Source organism: Dendrobates tinctorius, unplaced genomic scaffold (genome assembly GCF_039654945.1).
Source record: "Dendrobates tinctorius isolate UK_male_01 unplaced genomic scaffold, ASM3965494v1 ptg000104l, whole genome shotgun sequence".
In the NCBI taxonomy this organism is placed as follows: domain Eukaryota; kingdom Metazoa; phylum Chordata; class Amphibia; order Anura; family Dendrobatidae; genus Dendrobates; species Dendrobates tinctorius.
Window position 1 is genome coordinate 2,582,540 of NW_027361772.1, and position 22,624 is coordinate 2,605,163.

General features: G+C 43.5%; 1 protein-coding gene across 1 annotated transcript in view; it reads right to left on the bottom strand.

Annotated features, from left to right (window-relative positions):
• Window positions 1–1,632: 1,632 nt before the first annotated feature.
• Window positions 1,633–22,624, bottom strand: part of SLC25A37 (solute carrier family 25 member 37) — a 31,735-nt gene continuing 10,743 nt past the window's right edge. The window contains exons 2-4 of the mRNA XM_073588593.1: window positions 15,320–15,548; window positions 13,996–14,052; window positions 1,633–9,173 (exon numbers count right to left, since the gene is read on the bottom strand). Coding sequence (XP_073444694.1) covers window positions 8,671–9,173; window positions 13,996–14,052; window positions 15,320–15,548 — 789 coding nt within the window. The 3' untranslated portion in view covers window positions 1,633–8,670. The remainder of the gene's footprint in view (window positions 9,174–13,995; window positions 14,053–15,319; window positions 15,549–22,624) is intronic.

The window sequence follows — 22,624 nt, forward strand, 5'->3', positions numbered from 1 at the left end:
TTACCATTATTTTGGGAAGCACCTGTCCGGACTTTTTTTCTATAACCTATTAAAGAATTCCTGATTTTTGTGGCCTTCCTTGGCTCCCTGTCATAATTTTTTTTCTTAAAAAAAAAAAGAGCTGGACACAATCTGTTTTTAAGGCTGTGTGCCCATGTTGCGTTACGCATTTTTGCCATTTTTTTTGCCGCAGTGGAAACGGTAATAAAACACATCCCCATGCAATCCTATGGGATTCCGCAGTTGCTGTGCCCATGCTGCGGATTTTACCACTGAAGAAATCGCGGTAAAAGCGGCAGCAAGTCCATTAATTTTGCGGAATCGCGGCAATTCCGCAGCCATAGGATTGCATTGAAACGCTCACTTTACGCATGTGGCTATGACCACCATGCGTAAAGTAAGCGCTTCTTGTGTGGATGGTACCCAGGGTCTGGAGGAGAGGAGACTTTTCTACATGCCCTGGGTACCATATTCCTGTAAAAATAGAACTAAAATAACAAATAGGGATATACTCACCTTCTGATGGCCCCCAGAGTCCTCCCGGCCCTCAGCCACGCTGCCAGCATCTTCTGGCCCCAGGGATGCATTGCCTAAATCACCCCAGATGACGTCATGGTCGCATGACCGCTACGTCATCTGAGTTGATTCTCGCAATGCATCCCTGGGAACGGAGCTTGCCGGCAGGGTCGATGAGAGGCGAGAGCTCCGGGGGCCATCAGAAGGTGAGCATATCCCTATTTGTTACAACCTATCTTTTAGTATTGATGCCGCATAGGCAGCATCAGTAGTAAAAAGTTGGTCACATGTGACCAACCTGTCAATCACCTTTCCAAGCAATGCTTAAAAATCGCAAGCATTCTGCAAGCTAAAAACACTTGCAAAACGCTTGTGTTCTGCAGCAAAACGCATGCAAATTCCGCATGCGCTTTACCCGCGGCAAGGAGTTGCAGAAATGCTGCGGACATTTCCGCAGCATTTATGCAACATGGGCACATAGCCTAAACGCCATCACATGACTTCTCAGAGTTAAACCTTCTAAATTACCTTTTTTTTTGTATCAAACATATCAGTTGAAAACCATCACTGGCAGAAGGAGTCCATGAGATAAAATCCCAAACTAAAACAGGCGGCTCGGGAGGGTTGATCCCACGGACAGGCAGGAGAGGAGGAGTCTCAGATCTGGATCATTGTCGTTGAGGAGATCACAGTAAAAATTATTACATGGAGCGCATTTAAACAAAAGGGAACACATTAATGGATTTTTACATGGACACTTCAAAACTGGTAAATCCACTGTCTTATAAAGAAAAAGTGTAAAGTGTGATTTCTGAGCTGTACAGATGGATAACACACGTGGTGTGACGGGACATTGTCCAAACCAAAACTCTCCTTTATTTTCTAAGTACACAAATGATTTGCATGCAAACAAGCCAAGGACAGAAGGGGACAAGACTGTTTATTGTGACAATGCGGGAAGGAACATAATGGAGCGGTCACACGGGATATCAGCGCCACCTAGTGATCAGGAGGGGAATATGAGTAAATACAGCAAGTCAAAGACTCATGATAATGGGAAGAGAGGGGTCATCACCCTCCAAACAAATGGTCCTGCGGAATAAAAAACAAAGACAGTTCAACATTTCAAGAATTGATATTTATTTGAAAGCTCCAGTGTCCAATATTAGCAGCACAAACATTACTAGCATACAAGTTACAAAAGTCATATCCTCCTCGTCCATTATAGACACAGAGGAGATCGCAGAGTGCGAGACACCTCAGGCAGTGACGACTGTAGAGAGCTCAAGGAATTCATCATATAATATTTTAACAATGGAGAACGCCTTTAAAAAAAAGTCCTCATCCCGGAGCGGAGGCGGGGGAAGGATATATTATATACACACACACACACACACACACACACACACACACACACCATGTACTATAGGGCTGTGTTCACATGGGTCAGACTGCAAACCCATAATAGATTTAGTACAAGGTTTGATTGCTCTCTGCCCTGGATGTGCTCCATTGTAATGTACTGGGGCCAATCCTTGATTTTTCCGTGCATAATCCAAAGAAAATAAATAAGAAGTTCTTTATTTTTGTGCTATATCCCCCCTCCCCCAACAGCAGAGCTGAAAACTAATGCAGAGATTTTCGGCTGCATGTGAACAGGGGTTGAAGAAACTTGGCGTTCATGGGATGTGGATCAGCACAGAATCCGCTGCAAAATCCATTTGCAGTCTAACCCTATGGACACAGGCAAAGGCCTCAGTCAGGCACCGGTCATAATTTCGGGTCCTCATTACTAGAGTTGAGCGACTTTGGTCGGATCGGGTTTCGTGAAACCTGAATGAAACAAAATAAGTTTCAGATGAAACTCGTCCGACTAGAGCAAAACAAAGTCGGAGTTTCGTCCGACTTTTATTTCCCATTGACTTGCATTGGGGTCGGGTTTCGGACGAAACTCCGACTTTGTTTTGCTCTAGTCGGACGAGTTTCATCTGAAACTTATTTTGTTTCATTCGGGTTTCACGAAACCCGATCCGACCAAAGTCGCTCAACTCTACTCATTACAGCTGCAACCCCTCCCCCCCCGCATCTCCCTTGGTAGAACTAAAGTGAAGTTACTAAAGAGATCCATGGTGATTGGAGTCTGAAAGAGCCACATGGCGGCCGTCTGACCGAGGCCAGTGTCAAAGGAAAAAGCTTTGTTGCTTTTTTTGGCTTTCCTTTTTCCAGAGCTGAGCCCTGATGGTCTACTATGGGCCACACATTTTCTGGTTCCCATCTCCTATCCCGATTTATAGTAGATATAACAATATATAACCAAATACCTCCAATTAGAAATGTAGTATAGTTCTTCTGATTCGCTATGTTGCTCACCCCATGTGCAGGGCATTGCAGTAGCTTAGGTAGCCAAGGTTACGACCACTAGCAACTGTCACTGTATGAGTGGTTGTAACCACGGATATCTAAACTACTGCAATGTTCTGCACATGGGGTAAGCAACATAAGTTATCAGGAGAACTATACTACAATTCTAACTGGAGCTATTTACTAATATTACAACTAGTAACATAAGTGGGATAAGATCTTGGAGGTGGGAATATCCCTTTAAGGCCTCTGGAACCCCGTGTAGAAAGAAATGTGCAAAATTACATAATGTCAATAGATATTGCAGCAAAATATTTAGCAAAAAAAAATAAATAAATCTCAAGCAATAGTTAAAATATATTCCCAATATTAGAAAAAAATACATATATAAAAACACACAAAAAGGCCTAAAGTGACAAATTTCAGCTATAAGGCACATAATAAGCTTCTTCCCCCAAGGATCAGTGGGGATCCCAACGCTCTTTCCCCACCCGTGTGCAACTTACCACCAATCCTGTGGATAGGAGGTAAAGTTATTCCTAACATTAAAAGTGGAGATTTAATAAAAAAATAAAAAAGTTTGACTATTGAAAATTTCGAACCTGGCCACTTGTGCCTCCCCCCACCCTCATCACGGTGATCCGGCCACTTATGCCTCCCCCATCACTGTGATCCGGCCGCTTGTGCCTCCCCCCACCCCCCCATAAGGGTGAGTGTGCATGTATTTTAAAAGATAAGCTGCTGCTATGGCAAGCATGTTATTACCCATGGGATTGAACATGACTAGATCCAACATGCCCAGTCCTTCACCCACAATCCCATCCTTGCCACCAAGCAAGTTTGTACAAACCCATATATCTAAAAGGCCGCCACTGATATTAAATAGCTTTTGGACCCATGAGCCATCTCAGTCCACTCCCCCATACACCGGAGCGTTGGGCATACTGGCCGATCTGACAAATTCAATGGGTTCAGCTGAACTTCAATGTGTGTGGGGGCCGGTAGAGAGGTCGCCCGTCCCATCAAAATCGGCAGGTTTCGCCAACTTTCATCTAAGGTTTACGGGCATTTATACAGATGAGTAGTAAGACACAAACACATGGCGTACAGTGCCGCCCCTCACCATACACTTGCACCTACAATCTTATTGACATAAATCGTACTGGAAAGAGTTTAGTAGTCGTAATTTCAGATATACAATTCTCCAATCATCATATGTTTGACCATCATCACCAAAACTTGGTGTGCGCCGCCATATGGTGCCTCCAAACAGTGCTCATTACAGCGCCTGACGGAACAGGGCAACATTTTCACAAGTTCACACATCTGTATCTGCTCCAAAAGGCATGAAGAAATGTTAAAAGCCCCATGAGAAGTCTACAGGTGACGGGTTATTCCGCCATACAATGTGAAATATTTACGGAGCCATAATACTTCTCTGCTTTGAAAGCAAATTTGGTGGATCATTTCATAAATGTGAAAATAAAAACAAAATGCATCCCCATGTTTCCCCAAAAGTCTTCTGTCGACAAGGCTGGAATTGTACCCGTATAAGTGTTTCGCCCAGACAATACGCTCCATCAGGTGTGCCCGACAGCCGCTTATCTCTGCCACAGGAAAAAACAGGCACTTTGGCTTTCGGCCAAGCTGAACGGGCATAGAAACGGGATATCTAGTAATAGAGATCACAGATTTTGTAGGCTACCCCCCCCCCCCCCATTTGCGAAACAAAACATGTCCTACATGTTACACTTTAAACAACAAGTTGGCAAATGGCTTTTAATCCTTCTGTTCCACTTTCTGCCCTCTCATCACAACTTGCATAGTGCTAAGGTAAACTGCTGCATTAAAGGGAACCTGTCAGCAGCTTTTGCCATGCAATCCGAGAGCAGCACGATGTAGGGGAAGAGGCTCTGATTCCAGCAACGTTTTTTCAATAGATTATTATTAGAGACCTTTTTGTTTCATGCCTCCTGGTCCAACCAAACCCCGAATGGCAGCTTTGTGAGTACACTGTGCATTGACAGAAAGCAATCAGTGGTGTGGGTGGGGTTATACACAGCTCGGCATTCTGAGCTCTGCTAGATCTGCAGCAGAGAAAACTTTGATTCTATCACAACTGCTGCACCCAGTAAACTAAGTGATACATCACTGGACTCAGGGTCTCAAGCCCTACATCATGCTGCGGTCAGATTATATAGCAGAAACCTGCTGAAAGTGCCATTTTTTAAAAAAAAATTAAAAATTCTGTTACTGCCAATACCATGATCAACCACCAGAGGGCTAAACAGAAAAAATAAGAGCTGCATATAAAAGAGAGATGTCCAGAAAATATACAAAGCGAGAGAGTTTATTTTATTTTTTTTTTTCCAATTTTTAGATACTTATATTTTTAAAATATATAAATCATGTTTCTTTCAGACTTGCTCTATTTCAGATTTCCATGGGGGTCACAAAGCACTACATTACCCCCTTTAGTGTCACTAAGGGTCCTTCCCCAACTAAACAAGTATTGATTGACAATATCATGAGTAAATTGACAAAAGTTGTCAGCTGTGCCTGAAAATAATAGCCAGTCGAAATAGCATAAAACTTTATGCAATATCACCCCCTCTTAATCCATCAGCAGCCTTGAATTTTAGTGTTCGCCATGTGTATAAATATCCTATAATAATCGCCTATTTATACTCTTGCCATACTGTACTGCAAAACGTGCAGTGACCAGCAGGGGGCAGCGAGGTCACTGCAATGACATGAAGGCAAGAGGGCGGTCATGCAATAATAGTGTTAGTTGGATGCTGAAATGATGCAATGACATTTAAGGCATTTTAAGCTTTACAGGGTATTAAATGCGCCCCTCGTGATGGGTGGTGGTGACGAAGGATGGTGGTGGTGACGATGGTGAAGGATGGTGGTGGTGATGACGACGACGGATGGTGACGATGATGATGGATGGTGGTGGTGGTGATGATGACGATGGATGGTGGTGTTGATGATGGTAGGTGGTGGTGATGACGATGAAGGATGGTGGTGGTGACGATGGTAGGTGGTGTTGGATAAGTCGCAGCAGGACTTGAAGACCAATCTCAGAAGGGTTAAGGAATGTAGAAATCTCTCTACAGCAGCAGGCATGCTGAATCTCAATATGCTCAATCCTTTGGTCTCAAAGGAGCGGAGCTTTCACCAAAGATGTTAAACAATACCCCAATATCGCAAAATTGTACAGAACTCCAAAGTGCACTATACTAACTCTAGATAAAGAGCCTGATTTGGCATTAGCACTATATATTCTATCATGTTTAATAAAGATTAATTTTAAATTCTCTTTGTACGCAAGCTCTTTGTCTCGAGTTAATTTCTTCCAGCAGAGATGCATGCTCTGCCAAACTGACGGATCAGGTGTATGGGGAGGTCAAGAGGAAGAGCACTCCGGGAGCTTTGGGGTCCGCCCACCTTTACTGTCCAAATGCTGCTAAAACACTAAGATTATGTAATCACTCTGCAGGTAGTTTTTTTTTTTTTTTTAGTATACAGCTCCTATGCAGGCCTATTAGTATCCATGGTAACAGACTACAAACAAAAATTCTGCAGTCATATGTCCTTACATATACATTTTCAACTTCTTATTAAACTTTCAGCAAAAAGCAGAGGAGGGACATGCTCTCTTCATGCCCAAGAGGGCTACAGTAAGCCCCTCCACTGCCATCACTTGCTGTTCCCCATATAGAGAAGCGCCAATTCAAAGACCTCACCAGTCGCACAGCAAAGTCTGCGCCTGTAGGACTAGTCCCGCCCCTGTAGCACAGAGAAACCCACACTGCACAGATGTACCTACAGCTTTACTAGCCACTTTCCCAAAATCTATAAATGCACCCCATGTCAACAAGGTCCTAGGCAACTGCCTACTCCTTTCCCCCGGGCAGACAAAAGAAATGATGGATTCAGGACTAAATTATACAATTAGATACCACGGATACGCATCAATCTGCACAGGAGCTGTAGACACAAAACAAGGTTTAATAGAAACAATTGGAATGTTTCAAACTTTTTCACCTCCCCCCCCCCCCCCGAATAGTGGTCACATGACTATATACACCAGGGTTCCTCAACTCCAGTCCCCAAGGCCCACCAACAGATCATGTTTTCAGGATTTCCTTTGTATTGCACAGGTGAAGCAATTATGTTTTTTTTTAATAATGTGATGTCATAGACCCAATGGAAAAGAGAAGAATTAACTGGGTAGAAGGACAAAATGAGCAATTGTAAGTACACAGTGCTATATAATATGATAGCAATATATGAAGAGGATGGAAACTGATTGGAGGAGGAGAAAGAGGAGGACGAGGAGGAGTGTTTCTTTAAAAAAGAGCGTTACTAAAAATCCATTATACTCCACTGAAAGAGTCAAGCACACCAAAAAAATGCCAATATAGGGCAGAGGGTTATCCACCAGGCAAGTTGCACCCTTTTGGCCTTTTCTTAGGATTTCCTCCTGCATAGACAAAAGCATATGGAGATGAGCCAAATGTATGTTTTTTTTTGTTTTTGTTTTTTAAACCCCCCCCTGGACTGACAACTAAAAATTACACCAAGAGCCAAGCTCTCCATATCGTTAAACTACACCTCCCAGCATGCCCCAACAAGCTGCAAAGCATGCTAGGACCTATACCTTGACAATCGGGGAGCGAAAAGATTTCCTGTTAATAAGTATACGATCCTATATTACCATCTGCACATAACACATTCACACCCGGAATATTAACCCCGTTTGTTCCACAATTTAAAATAAAGAAATAAAATATACACATTAAAACAAATTTTACATTCTCAAAAGAACCTCACAATATTAATAATATTCTCTGGATTAAAAGTGTCGGACTTGTGCGTCTTCTTATTCTTGGCGTTATGCGGCTACAAGAATAGCATAAATAAATAGATATAGGTTTATATATAAAAATCGGACTTGTGGGCAGCCATCTTGGCCGCTATAAAACTCTCTGTATAATATATACCTGTATGCTGTTACAGCAAAACTACAAGCCAGCATTGCTGGTCACCAGTGTACCCGAGGACGAGCCATCAGAAATCAGGAAGTTCCAACAGTGTCCCCAAGGACGAGCCATCAGAAATCAGGAAGGTCCAACAGTGTACCCGAGGACAAGCCATCAGAAATCCGGAAGGTCCAACAGTGTACCCAAGGACGAGCCATCAGATATCAGGAAGGTCCAACAGTGTACCCAAGAACGAGCCATCAGATATCAGGAAGGTCCAACAGTGTCCCCAAGGACGAGCCATCAGAAATCAGGAAGGTCCAACAGTGTACCCGAGGACAAGCCATCAGAAATCCGGAAGGTCCAACAGTGTACCCAAGGACGAGCCATCAGAAATCAGGAAGGTCCAACAGTGTACCCGAGGACGAGCCATCAGATATCAGGAAGGTCCAACAGTGTACCCGAGGACGAGCCATCAGAAATCAGGAAGGTCCAACAGTGTACCCGAGGACGAGCCATCAGAAATCAGGAAGGTCCAACAGTGTACCCAAGGACGAGCCATCAGAAATCAGGAAGGTCCAACAGTGTACCAGAGGACGAGCCATCAGAAATCAGGAAGGTCCAAGACACAAATGGCACTTAATTTGGTGGAGATGTCGGGCACCAAAAACGTGGTGTCCTGCATGGCTGTAATCAAAGTATCAAATAAATGGAATTTTTTTTTTTATATAAAAATACTGATTCCCATATCCGGCTCGATCGGCAATGGCTTCTTCTTCCACCGCAGTGTATGTTTGTAGACCTATTGCTTCTTTTTGCTCAGGAAGTACTTGAAGAACTCATACACGGACCACGCAATGGCGGTAGAAGGCATCTGATAAATGACCCGAGCCTGCACGCCCTTGAAATACCCTCCTACCCCTCCAAGTTGGTACACCGTCCTTACGGTATTGGCCAGGCCCGAAAGATGTCCGCTGATGTTTACCGAGCTGAGGGCCATGTTCTCTTGAGTGTTCAGTAACGTCTTGCACACGTCTAGCGGGGTTGTGGCTGCAGCGGCCACCGCCCCGGCGATGGCTCCGGACACTATGTGAGAGCCGGGGTGGTACTGCCGCTGTGGATTCAGCTGTTCTTGGGTGAACTCATAAGTGATGAAGTGAATGGCTTGGAAAGGAATGTTCATGAGGAGCTGGGTGGTGTAGCTCCGGTAGAAAGCTCCCACGCCTTCCGTCCTGCTCATGGTCCGGATGCAATGCAGCATGCTCCTGTAGGGGGAGTTGTACATCTGCATTCTCTGCTTCACCACTAGTGACGGGAAAAAAAAAAATATATAATCAGTTATTGGAGTATGAGAAAACACGTCAATATACGTTTTATGAGTAAATTTACAAGTCATGACTTTCCGCTACATCAGCAAAAAAAAAAAAAAAAAAAAAAAAAAATCTGTAAGTTTGTAAAAGAGTCAAAAAAAAGTTGACTTTTTTTTTTTTTTTTTTTTTTTTACACGTTTACAATTGTGAAAAAATATATTTATTTTTTAACGTGCAGCTTGTCACCTAGATACCTGAACTCATATGATTCTTACCTAGGTTTGGCACCACAAAAGAATACACAGTTCGTACAGTGTATCCGTGAGACACAGCAGCCTATGGGTCAAACACCAATCACTAAGGGCTTGTTCACATCACAGCATTTTCAGTGGAGAAAAAAAAAAAAAAAAAAAAAAAAAACGCACTGTACTCAGACCAGTGGGACAATGCAGATGAGTGTCAGTGTTTGTTTTTTTTCTACCACTGACCAAAGTTGCAGCATGCACAACTTTCTTCCGTATCAGATGAGACTCGCTCAATTCAAGTCTATGGTGCGCAAAAAAAAAAAAAAAAAATACAATGTGACTATGGGTTTAGTAATGGGGGCGTCTTATTGATGCCTCTCCATTACTAACCTCAGGGCTTGATGTCACCTGACAACACAAAGCTGACATCAACCCCCCAACTATCACCCCACTTGCCACCGCTACAGGGTACGTGGGAAGAGCGAGGCCAAGTGCCAGAAATGGCGCATCTTAGAGATGCGCCTTTACTGGGGCGGCTGAGAGCTGATGTTTTTAGCCTGGGGGGGGGGGGGCAGTATCCATGGCCCCTTCCTAGGCTATTAATAATCAGCCCGCAACTGTCTGCCTAGCCTGTCTGCTGGTTATTAATTATAGGGGGACCCCACGGCATTTTTTTTTATTGGGGGGGGTGTTCCCCCATTTTAATAGCCAGTAAAGGCTAATTATACAGCTGTGAGCTGATATTAATAGCCTGGGAAGCTCCATTGGCATTTCCCCCTTCCCAGGCTATAAACGTCTGCCCTCAACTGTCAGCTTTCCCTCTGCTGGTTACAAAAATTATGCGGAAGCCCACGCCATTTTATTCGAAAAATAATCTTTAATTAAATACATGCACAGTAACCTGCACAAACACTGAACTAGTACTATCTACCTATTCTATTTGTATTTACTGTAGGTTATCCATCTCTACTATCCTGTCGGCTCCTGCTGTGATTCTATGGTGTACTGAAGAATATCTCCTTTGAAAACGATGTATAAATGACAGAATTGCTATATGTAAAAGCGCATATTAAAAAAAAAAAAAAAAAAAAAAAAAAAAATCGCATAGCAATCGCACTGCATTCGGATGCAAATCGGATGCTAGGTGTGACAAATCGGATTATACTCTCATGACACTCGTGTGACTCTTGGCAGGGAGACTCGGAAAGATTTTCGATATGTTAAGTGCGACGCCAGCCTCGACTTTTCAAGGAGTCACCTCATGATGAAGTCAGCCCATATACGTCTTGAGAATTTCCAGATTACTCCCATTACCCAAACACATTTTTTGTGCCGATTTGGTTAAAAGGAGAGAAGACCGGTCCCCGTACTCCTCCGTATACATTGCCGGAAACAGATGTCCCTTAGACAATGAATGGAGCAGTGGCCAAGTGATCAGTAAGTTATCCCTTACCCTAATTTGGGAATAACCCTTTAAAAAGACACCTACTACGGGTGTCAGGATGTAATGGCCGATCTTCTTGACATATAAATTCTTTACATACTGCTCACAGTGTAAAGTGCCTTGTGCATTTCATATATTGCCATTATTTTAGTTGGAGTACGAGAAAACTCGACAATATACTTTTATAAGTACATTTACAAGTCATGACTTTCTGCTATATCAGCAAAAAAAAAAAAAAAAAAAAAAAAAAATAATTATCCGCCATCGTAAACTTGTAAAAAAGCCACACAAGTTTACTATGACGAAGAAATTTAATTTTTTTTAACGTGCAGCTTGTCACTTGGCTACCTGAACTTGCATGATTCTTAGCATAGCAGCCTATGGATCAGATACCAATCACTTTAGGTCCTCGTTCACACCACTGTATGTTCAGTGGAAAAAAAAAACAAACAGATTGTACTCGGACCAATGGGGCAGTGCACATGAACATATTTTTTTTGTTTTTTGTTTTCCCACTGACCACAGTTGCAGCATGCACTAGTTTCTCCCCTATCAGATGATACTCGCCCAATTCAAGTCTATGTGTACAAAAAAAATAAATAAATAAATTGGAGACACCACAGTAAAGCTTAATTTTTACGGACACATTGCAGTTCTGTAACATACAAAACTGTAAATGATTAATAGCTGCTGTAGAAAAAAAAAACAAAAAAAAAAAAAAAAGGATGTTTTACAAATGAGAAAAAAAAAAAAAAAAAGTCCCACTTTTCTGGAAGAAACTGATCAATTTTTACGCTCGTGTGACCCTACCCCCTGAAGATGCCAGGTAGAGCAATGAATACACCTAACTATGGGGCAGATGCGCCAAGCCTTCCTTCTCATACACCAGTCTAGATCCAGCGCGCGTCGAGGTAACATGTACGATGCAGGAGCCTTTTAATGAATTTGACACATCTTTCAGCCATCGTGCTGCCGTCATGAGCTAGATTATATTTCTGTCTTTCCACCATTTTTGTGGTGCAAATTGTCATAAACGTTCCAAGCTGCACCCGACTATGTCCAGTTTTCAAAAAGTTGGTCGAGCGAAGCCAAAAGTTGCAACGCCACAAGTTTCATTATAATTTTGTGACGTTTCAAGGAATCACCGCATGATGAATCAGCCCATATATGTCTTGAGTATTCCCAGATTGTTCCCGTTATCCAAAAACAATATTTTTTTGTGACGATGTGGCTAAAAAGAGAGAACGCCGGTCCTCGTACATCTCTGTATTCATGCCGGAAATAGCGGTCCCTTAGACAATGAATGGAGCAGTGACCAAGTGATCAGTAAGTTATCCATTATCCTATTTTGGGGAAAAACCCTTTATAAAAAAAAAAAAAAAAATCCTACTATGGGTGTGAGGATGCAATGACTGATCTTCTCGACATATACAGAGAAATTCTTTATATACTGCTCACAGTCTAAAGTGCCTTGTGCAGGTCATATATTGCTACTAAAGCTGTGGGAAAAGGCTTCTGCTGTAGATAGTTGTCTTCCATCCAGAAGTAACCCGTCTCACCTTTCTGGCTGTAAGGAAACTCTCTGCAGCAGAAAACCATTACATTGTCTGCAATATGAAACCAAGCTCGGCCTTTCTACTCATCTGCCTGCCAAAATGTAAAAGGGATCAGAGGATCTCGCACACTTTCTGTGTAAGATGTGTACACCGTCGGTCTGCCCGTAAAGCCTTCAAGGAAACTGAACTCTATACAGTAAACTCCCGACTGCAAAGTTAATGATTACAAGGCCTGTATGGCTTACAACAGATATGAGGTCCTGTAGTTTTTCCCTTTGGCAAATATTTTAAAGACTATCCGAAATCGTCAGAGGTCAAGTATAAATTGGCTAAAGGCTTTTTAGAAGGATACGCCGTCAATGATGACATTGTCGTCAGGACACCGAATCCAACAAACGCGTGTGTAAGAGCATTCGCCCTGGGATCCAGGATGGGATATTTTTGCAGCCATGTTGTACACTGGCCATTACTTACACCAGGGGCTTCTCAAACTTTTCCTCTGTGGTCTCACAGCGGTCAATATTAATACAAAAAGAGGGAAGTGTAATATCGTGTGGATTGCATTCTGCGGCAAATTCTGTACAATCCACAGTGCCTCTATAACACTGCTAGCCACCATGGTGCCACGACACTACATGTCAATGCTCCTGCCTCCTCCTGTTTCTGGGCAGCCTCCTGTTCCTGGGCAGCCCCGGATAGAGTGTTCCCGGGCAGCCACGGACAGAGTGTTTCCACATGAAGCAAATCTGAGTCACGATCTGGATCAGCTGCAGTGTCCTGCCGAGAAGCGATGACCTACATTTCTAAATGTATAAATGTGCAAGTGGGCTGGACGATAGATATACCCATTAGTCCGTGTTCATACAGCCATATTTCAGGGTGCGTATACACACAGCTGTGCCCAGACATGGTGGGACTCCCAAACCTGAACATACAGACTCATACATGCCTGTAGGTTTGAGCCAGGTGACCTGCGGATAAGCCGTGCACCGAGGTCTGTATTCGGCTGTCTGAACGGTGCCCAATATGAAAAACATTTTTCTCCCAACATGCGCCGTTGAGGAGAGTCAGGACATCCGCACAGACTTTGGATGGTCGGCCGGTCTCGCCAAATTCAATGGCTTTGATGATCATCTTTCGTATACAAGATTGTATGGGGTCATCCAAGCGCTCCCGACAGCAGACATAGGGCACGTTAGATTTTAATGACTAGTCCACTAGCAGTAGTGTGACAGCAGCTTTCTCCACTTTTCACATAGGAAACATGCGCACTCACCCAAATTGAGCAGGCATGTAAATTTGCGAGTGTATGTAGAGGAATCGCTGTCGACCAAATGAACGCTTTGTGCTAAAGACTAATAATATATATTTGAGGTTCACACAAACACTTGTTTAGCATTACTGACAGAGCCAAGATTTTGAAAAAAGAAAAAACAGATCAAGTAAATGGATAAATAATTGAAAAGTGCAAGGAAAAAAAAAAAAAAAAAAAGAAAGAAAAGGAAATGGGTCCAAGAGTCAGAGGGTTAGCACACAGGCAGAGGGGGATGGAAAAATGGGAATGTGAAGTACCTTCCGCTGGGTTCATGACGGCATCGTGCAGCACCGTTGCCAGACTTCCTGCCAACCCTGCAGACAAATGAAGAACTAGTCATAAGAGACATTTTATAGAAATAGTAATTAATCTGCACACAATTTTGATTCCTGACTCTATAGTGACTTGCGCTCAGGTTTTCCTTTCGAAAGCACTAAATCCCCTCTGCACAGATTATGGCTGGCCACACTCCGTACATACACGCCAGTCACGTGGCCGGCAGCGGTCCCTACCTCCCCCATGCACACTACACTTGAGTGAAAGTGCATTGTTTTGTTTTTTAATGGGTTGAGGAGGGTAAGCCGCAGTGGAAAGTCTCCTGTCAGAACAAAACTATCGGAGAGGCCGAAATCCAACATCCGGGTCCCTTCTTTTGACATCCACCATCAGGGAAAGTGGGAGCAAGACGATACACACAGTAATCTAATATGTATGGCCAGATTTAGACTTAACGCGGTTGTCAGCTACTTTGAAACTAAGGACCTATACTGAGAATAAGTCATGAATATCAAGTCCGACACCCAACATTCCCAATGATCCCCCCCCCCCCCCCCCATTATCACCTCTGGCAGTGGCTGATGTAAATGGCAGCTCTGTACCCTGTGTAGTGGCCGTTCTCAGGTGCTGCAGATCAGCTCTTACTGAACTGAATGGGAACAGCTGCTCTGCAGGACCCAGGAGCGGTCACTACACGGAGCACAGACGGGATGTTTTTCAGAATTTGTTACATCAGACATCTACTGGAGGCGATATAAGCCGAGTGGTGGTGGGTGCCAAGATATATTGAATGTCATCAATATCAAAGTAGTGGACAATCCCTTTAAGAGAGAACAGTCTCGATAGCAGCTGTCACCACTAGAGGGAGCTTACACAATATGCACCATGCTCCTAAGCACCTCACATAGTGGCAGCCATGTCTCTCGCTGTCAGGAACAGAGACACAGCTTCTGTCTATTCAGATACCTGGAAGCCCCCATAGAAGTGAATGGATAGAGCCATGATTGCATGGCGGGGTCCGCATCTATAGGACATTTAGGGCATATTTTTAAACCAACAGCAAACAATTAGTGAAATAATTTGGTGATCATTTCGACTATCCACAAAACTGTCGGGGGAAAGCAAGGGACAAGCAGCACAGAGGACTAGTCGGACAGGCGGGTCCCGAGCGGCTTCGCACTGCCAACCCACCTGAAGTGACCGGTCTCTTCCTATTCACATAGGGAGAAACCTGTCAGTCAGCAGTCAGGCAGAAACTTCCGGGGACCAACCAGCAAGAAGCATGAGGTGGGATGGGGACTTTACCATTAGCCACGTGGCTGTTGCCCGCATGATTAATCATGCCTCCTATAGTGGTCTTCATTTTCTCATAGCAGGCGAAGTACAGGGCGTGTGCCGGCCCGGCTCCCAGCACCGTCACGTTGATTCCTCGCAAGGGGGTCAGCAGCCCTTCGCTGCGGATCATTTTCCTCAACGCCTCCATGACTCCCCGGTACTGAGCGTTGGGGTCGGGCTGCAAGCTCTGCATTCTGGTCTGAAAAATAGCAGAAAGAAAAAAAAAAAAAAATTGCATAAAAATTAGATGCTTAAACTAGGTCAGAACATCAGGTGTTAGATTAGACGGCCGCATTTTTACCATCTCCACAATCTCATGTCTATTGTGCAGACAAAGGGTCCGATTCATCTGTTGCACTTTTTTTTTGTCTTCGTTGACTTTTTGGGTGCCAAATTCCTCAAAATGGCAGAAGTGGGTTCATGACTTTTGCACAAAAAAAATAAATAATTATCTCTTTACCCAGTTTTGCGATGTCTTAGTAAAAAAAAAAAACAAAAAAAAAACACATGTTCTTCTAAAATGACAAAAGGTTTGCATTAACATCACAAATGCACATACTCCCGGCGGGGGGGGGGGGGGGAGAATGGAGAACGTCTGCGGCAAAAATATGGCAACTTTTATAGAAAACCGTTATTTTCAATTTTATTTTATAAATCAATAGTATACATGAAAATAAGGAACTTTGATATCTTCAGAGAAATCTGCTTCTTTCTCCTCCTGAACTGATCCTTCACACTCAATTCAGGAGTGAAATCTGTATTCAATGAAGACATATTCCATCACTGAAAAAGGAAATGACAGTTGGTGCTGATAACATTCAATGTAGATAGGAGGAGCTAAAGAGAGCTCCTCCCCCAAAGATACATAGAACCTTACCCAGCACCAACTATGAGCTCTCATCTCAGTGATGGAACCTTCTGTATTCACTGAAAACAGATTTTACCCGGAAATTGTGACAATGAATGCTCAGTCCTGGAGGCGAAAGCAGTTATCTAAGAAATATTACAATGTTTGTGTACTAACGATTAATCGAAAAAAGTTAAAACATTGCCTTCTCTTTAAATAATTCTAATAAATCAGCTGCAAACATATGGAAGCGTCAAACCCACACACAATGATGAAAAAAAGTGAAGAAAACACATAAAATGGACTAGGAGAGGAAAAAAAAAAAAAAAGGCGTAAAAGATCAAAAACTTGGAAAAAAAAAAAAAAGTGGGTGCCAGTGCAATAATGAATCAATGCCCAAGTCTGATCTTTTCTTTCCCTGAGACAAGTAGCACCAAAACACCCGATCGCTGCTTATCCCCCAATTAAAATACCATGTGTGTTGAGCACCGGGTGCGCATTACAGCGGATGGCAAACGTCCAACTAATGTCTAATAGGATTATGAGTCTCGGCGATAAAAATCTGAACCTTGTGCATTACGCAAGCCAGATTACACAACCCTAGAGAAGAATTAATCCTCGATCTGCTGGTAAACCAAGCGCATCAGCGCCACCTCCACACACGGAGGGTTACTGGGAGGAAGGATTCCTGCTACCGGGCATGTGCATACTTGACAGGGTTTGTAAAAGCATCCGCTAAAGACTGGCACAGAAAGTGACAGCTGGTGGTAAGACAACCGGGTTGTGACCAGCAATTCCTTTCCATCAGTGACACAGGTCTGGAATGGATATCCCGACCTCGGTGGCTTCCATATCTGCCCTCTCCGGTGCCTGCTGCCCATAGAAAGGATGAAAGACTGCTGGTAATGGCACTTGTGTTGCGTTTATGGATCCACAAGACGCTGCTGCAATTTCCCCAGACACGCCAAGCTGTAGGGATGGAGACATGGTCCCAGATCATAAAGAAGGCCGATCTGGACTCCAGCATTGAAGAGTCCACCAGAAAAAGATGTACCAAATCGATTAGGTAGTGTGCACCACGTAATGGCGCATCTCTCAGCTGCCATGCACCACCACAAGTAATCTACTCCAATCTGTCAAATTTTGTCCCACTTTTTGGGGGGTAAAGTACGATCAACTTGTCAGGTGTGCATATCACAACCCATCTTGGGTAAGCGCAGACGACTTTTCGCTAAGTTGCCGGATCGGATTGTGACTGCCCAACGTTTTTGCGTCATTTGAAAATAGTTTCACGACAAAAGTCTGAATTGGTCTTAAAGTTTTAAAAAAATGTTTTGCCACTTTTGGAGTTTTCCTGACCAAATCATCAACTTATTTAAGATATTGGATAGAGTTTAGCTAGGATGGAGGGCGTCCGAGGACAGCCAATTAACACATTTATACATATATATAGGTCATCGTAGCCCCCCTACCCTTGAGAGATCACTGCTTGAAGTCATTGTAAAACTTCAGATAAAAATTTGTCCTGGACACACCGATCAGCCATGACTTGTGTCACAGAGTGTCATACATTGGGAAAAATCTAAAGATAACGACCACTATATATAACCACGAGACCATGACCTTCATGACAATGACATTGGAGAAGCTTTACATATTACCCTAAAGACATAAAAAGCTACCAACCTACTCAATTTCTCCATGCCGAGAGTCAATGGACCTGCTCTAAAGTCTATGGAAGTCAAATGGGACTGCGGAGACAATTTTTGCAAAGTTTAGCCACGTTCCTCTTCACTTCAGATGTGCAGTAAGCTGGTAATCTTACATCAAGTCCCTTAAACATTTAGAAGGTGCCACGTCCCTCCGATGCAGAACATGCAGAGGAGAAACAAAGCGATTGTTAGGTAATCCTGCCTGATGTAATAAAGAGATCTAGTTGTGTAAAGTGCCTATCGGCAAGCAGACGAGATTGCGTCGCTCCTTCCTCATCCTCTACTTTTGCAAGAACTTCATTATATACACACACACTGCTAAGAAAAAAAATTCTGGGAACACTTACACGTCACAGTTAGAGTTGAGCGATACCGTCCGATACTTCAAAGTATCGGATTGGAATGGATCGGCCGATCTTAAAAAAAAGTATCGGTATCGCCGATTCCGATACCGGAAGTCCCATTCAAGTCTATGGGACTTCCGGTATCGGAATAAGAAAAATCCTGTTTTTCCCTTGTACAGCCTCTCTGGGGTCTGTACGGGCCTTTCGGGGGGCTGTGCCGGCCTGCCGGGGGGCTGTGCAGGCATCGTCCGATGGGACTACAAGTCCCATCGGGCGATGCCTGCTACCATGACAGTGATTGACACATTAGCCAATGATGGGACAGTAGTAGTCCCATCATCCGGCTAATGTGTTGAATGTAAAAAAAAAAAAAAAAAAAAAATTACATGCTACATGCATACTACATACATGCTACATTCATACTACATATATACTACATGCAACATACATACTACATACATACATACTACATGCATACTACATGCTACATACATACTACATATATGCTACATACATACTACATGCATGCTACATACATACTACATATATGCTACATACATACTACATGCTACATACATACTACATATATACTACATACATACTACATACTACATACAATACATTCATACAATACATACATAGACATACAGTACATATAACATAGAGTAACATACTTACCAATACTTGTCACATTGTTCCCCGAAGCCATTGTCTTTTACGGAATAAATATTAACATAACAAACCACAAAAATACTCACCCACGATCCGAAGCAGTCCACGAGTGTGTCCCACGACGATCTTGGGTAGAGAACTGCAGCATCAGCTGTTGCTGCCGTTCTCTACGGGCTGCAGGAATCCAATGACGGTAGGTATCCTTCCGCACTGTATTCCTCCGCCACTTAAAAAAAAAAAAAAAAGTCCCTAGTCTCACTTTATGCCATTGCTGTGTGGGAAATTCCCTGACTGATTTCTTCTCCAGTTTTGCATTTTGCTAGAGTCCTTGTCGCTGGTGGCATAAGGTGGTACCTGCAACCCATTAGGGTTGCACTGACCATCCAGTTCCTTCAGGATGGGACTGTTGTAAGATGGTTTGCTGGGTATCTCAGCACAGGGTCAAGAGCTTCTAGCAGATTTCAAATCACATTTCAAATAACAAACAATTACACAAAAATATCTGGACATGAGGACCAAAGAGGTGCATCAACCCAGCAGCAGGATAAGCATCACGTCCACTGTGGGGGCAGGAGGCCTCAGCTCACAGTCCCACAATTGGCATCCGCCTGAGATCACCAGATTCAGCAGGTCCGCCATTATCACCTCGTTCTCTTACCAGATAAGCACTGGTTCACACTGCGGCTGCGCACGTTACAAAAGTGGCAGTATGGTGAATGTTGTAATGCCTGCAACATCATCCAGAATAACCAGTTTGGTGGTGGGTCACTAATGTTCTGGGGAGGCATCTCCTTAAAGTGTTGCACAAACCTCCACATGATAGGTGATAAGTACCAGGAGGAAATCTTCAGAGCTACTGTCAGACTTTACAGAGTGGCTCTGGGTTTCTCTTAGTGCAGAGCAATGCCAATCCTCATGTGGCCAGGGGATGTCGGCAATTCTTGGATGATAAAGCCATCGATAGGTCCTCACCTTCCCAGACCTGAATACTATTGAGAACCTCTGGGACATTATGTATTCATTCAGCCAAGTAGAGCCAGACTGCCCAGGAGGTCAGTGATGGTTTAATCTGAGTCTGGAGGAGATTCTCCAGGACTCCATCGTCATCATCAGGAGCACGTCCAGACGTTATCAGGAGTCCATACAGTTGTGTAGGGGCATACATATAATAAGGACACATTATAGGTTGCCATGTTGAATTTCACACAAGATGGATATGCTGGTAAATTTAATGTCTTAACTCTGAACTTCTGGGCTATTTGGAATCCAACCGTCAATTGGTTAATGATTTATGCCTCCATTGATTTGTTATCAATGAATAACACTTTTATACCAGTGTAATTGGAATCCAAACCTAAAAAAAGGGAAAGTTTTCAGGCACTGCAAAAAAAAAAAAAAAAAAAAATTCTGTTGATGGCTCATATATAAATGATCAAGAGCTTTGTTTGAGCTCGTGTCCTGCTGCCATCAGTCACCCCGGCCAGCGGGAGAGTGATACCTACAGCAGGCTGGAGCACAGCAGAGCTCCGAACTTTCCACAACATGGAAATCATATATTGAAGCTACATGTGAGCGTTCTTTTCTTTTTAATGCATGCTCTAGGTATATCAATTTTTGGTTTTACATTCCTCCCAAAAAAAAAAAAAAAAAAAAAAAAATTAGTCACTTGAGAGGTCATGGTAAGAGGTTAGAAGTTGAGCTTGTTGAGGATCCTGGTACTCTGCCCCATGGTCACTACAACAAGGGACAGGAGCTCGTAGCTGACCATTGTGCTCTTCAGGCTGAATTAGGACATCTGTGAGACATAGTCAATGTATGGATCATGATCTATGGGACTGGTCGTGACCTAAGGCATATATGAGGCGGTTTACAGCGGGTCAGGAGACATTACAGTCTGTACATGGACCACGTGACTCGGATATCCAAGCTCGTACTAAGCCCAACTTCAGATAAGCGAATGCAACATAGTGTTCTATTCTAGATGAAAAACTGACCATTTTTTTCATCCGCATGGTATCAACAAATAAGGCTAAGTGCACACATTGCAGAAAATTTCTGCTCAAAAACCTGAATCCCTTCCCAGAAACCGCACCTATTTTTCCGCGGCGTTTTTTGCGCGGTTTTGATGCGTTTTTTTCCGCAGCGGTTTCTAAAAGCATGGGAGAAGCCTAAACCGTGGAAAAATCCGCAAAATTAATGTGCATGCTGCGTTTTTTACCGCGATGCGGTTTTTTTGCGGTAAAAAAAACGCATCAATGTGCACAAAAAGTTCAAAATGCATAGAAATGACTGTGCTGCTTATTTTTAGCGGTTTTATAGTGAAAACCACGGTAAAAACCGCTAAAAAAACACTGAACACAGCCTTCAAATACAGTAGTATTCTATGTTAATTGCTGACCCGTATGTGATCTGACTTCTGCTCGACCGTTGACTTAGGGTATGTGCACACGGTGCGGATTCTGCTGCGGATCCGCAGCGTTTTTGCAGCTGCGGGTCCGCAGCAGATTTAGGTGCGTTGTACAGTACCATTGTTTTCAATGGTAAACTGGAAAACGCTGTGCACATGCTGCGGTTTACAATCCGCAGCGTGTCAATTCTTTTGTCCAGAAACGCTGCAGTTTCACACCTCATCCATTATGAGGTGTAAAACCACAGGCAAAAGTCCTGCAGATTTATCTGCGGTTTTCACTACAAAATCCGCAGAGGCAAAAAACTCCGTGTGCACATAACCTTAAGTTTGTTTTTTTTTTTTTTTTTACAAGCCGACCATTGGTACGCATGTAGAACCGGTCGCGTGAATTACACCTTTGCATTGGTCAGCGTGCGGTCCCGTAGGCTAGCCGTTTTGGTTAAGGACAGTACACGGATCGATTGTAAGCTTGTCTGAACAAGCCCTTACACTTTGTCTGCCTCTGTTGATCATATAAAAAGGAGCAGAGCGGTATACCAAACTTTCTCCATTTCCAAGGATCGGCTGAGCAGTGGGGGGGACACAAACAAAGGGGCAGAAGGACCAGCTGAATGCTTATGGCCCCTCATTATAGTAAACAGTGGGGGATTCAGGAGTCGGATCCCCACTGATCAAAATGTCTAATATGTTGCTGAAAGCTTAGTTACAATTGAATCAGATTCTCATCTTGGATGTCCAGATTTTGAAAAAAAAAAAAATAAAATAAAATAAAAACAGGGGTCTCCAGGCAAGTGTACGACACTCAGCCACAGACTAATTAGAGAGGTGGGCAACACAAACCTATCAAATATTGCACTGGCCCAACACCGTGATGAATTGTAAATGAACTTGTCACCAAGTCATGATCCACAAGGAAAGCAGCTACATCAGGCTCTGCTACATCTGCCTCACATTGACAGAAAGCAGCTACATCAGGCTCTGCTACATCTGCCCCACACCGATAGAAAGCAGCTACATCAGGCTCTGCTACATCTGCCTCACATTGACAGAAAGCAGCTACATCAGGCTCTGCTACATCTGCCCCACACCGATAGAAAGCAGCTACATCAGGCTCTGCTACATCTGCCCCACACCGATAGAAAGCAGCTACATCAGGCTCTGCTACATCTGCCCCACACCGATAGAAAGCAGCTACATCAGGCTCTGCTACATCTGCCCCACACCGATAGAAAGCAGCTACATCAGGCTCTGCTACATCTGCCCCACACCGATAGAAAGCAGCTACATCAG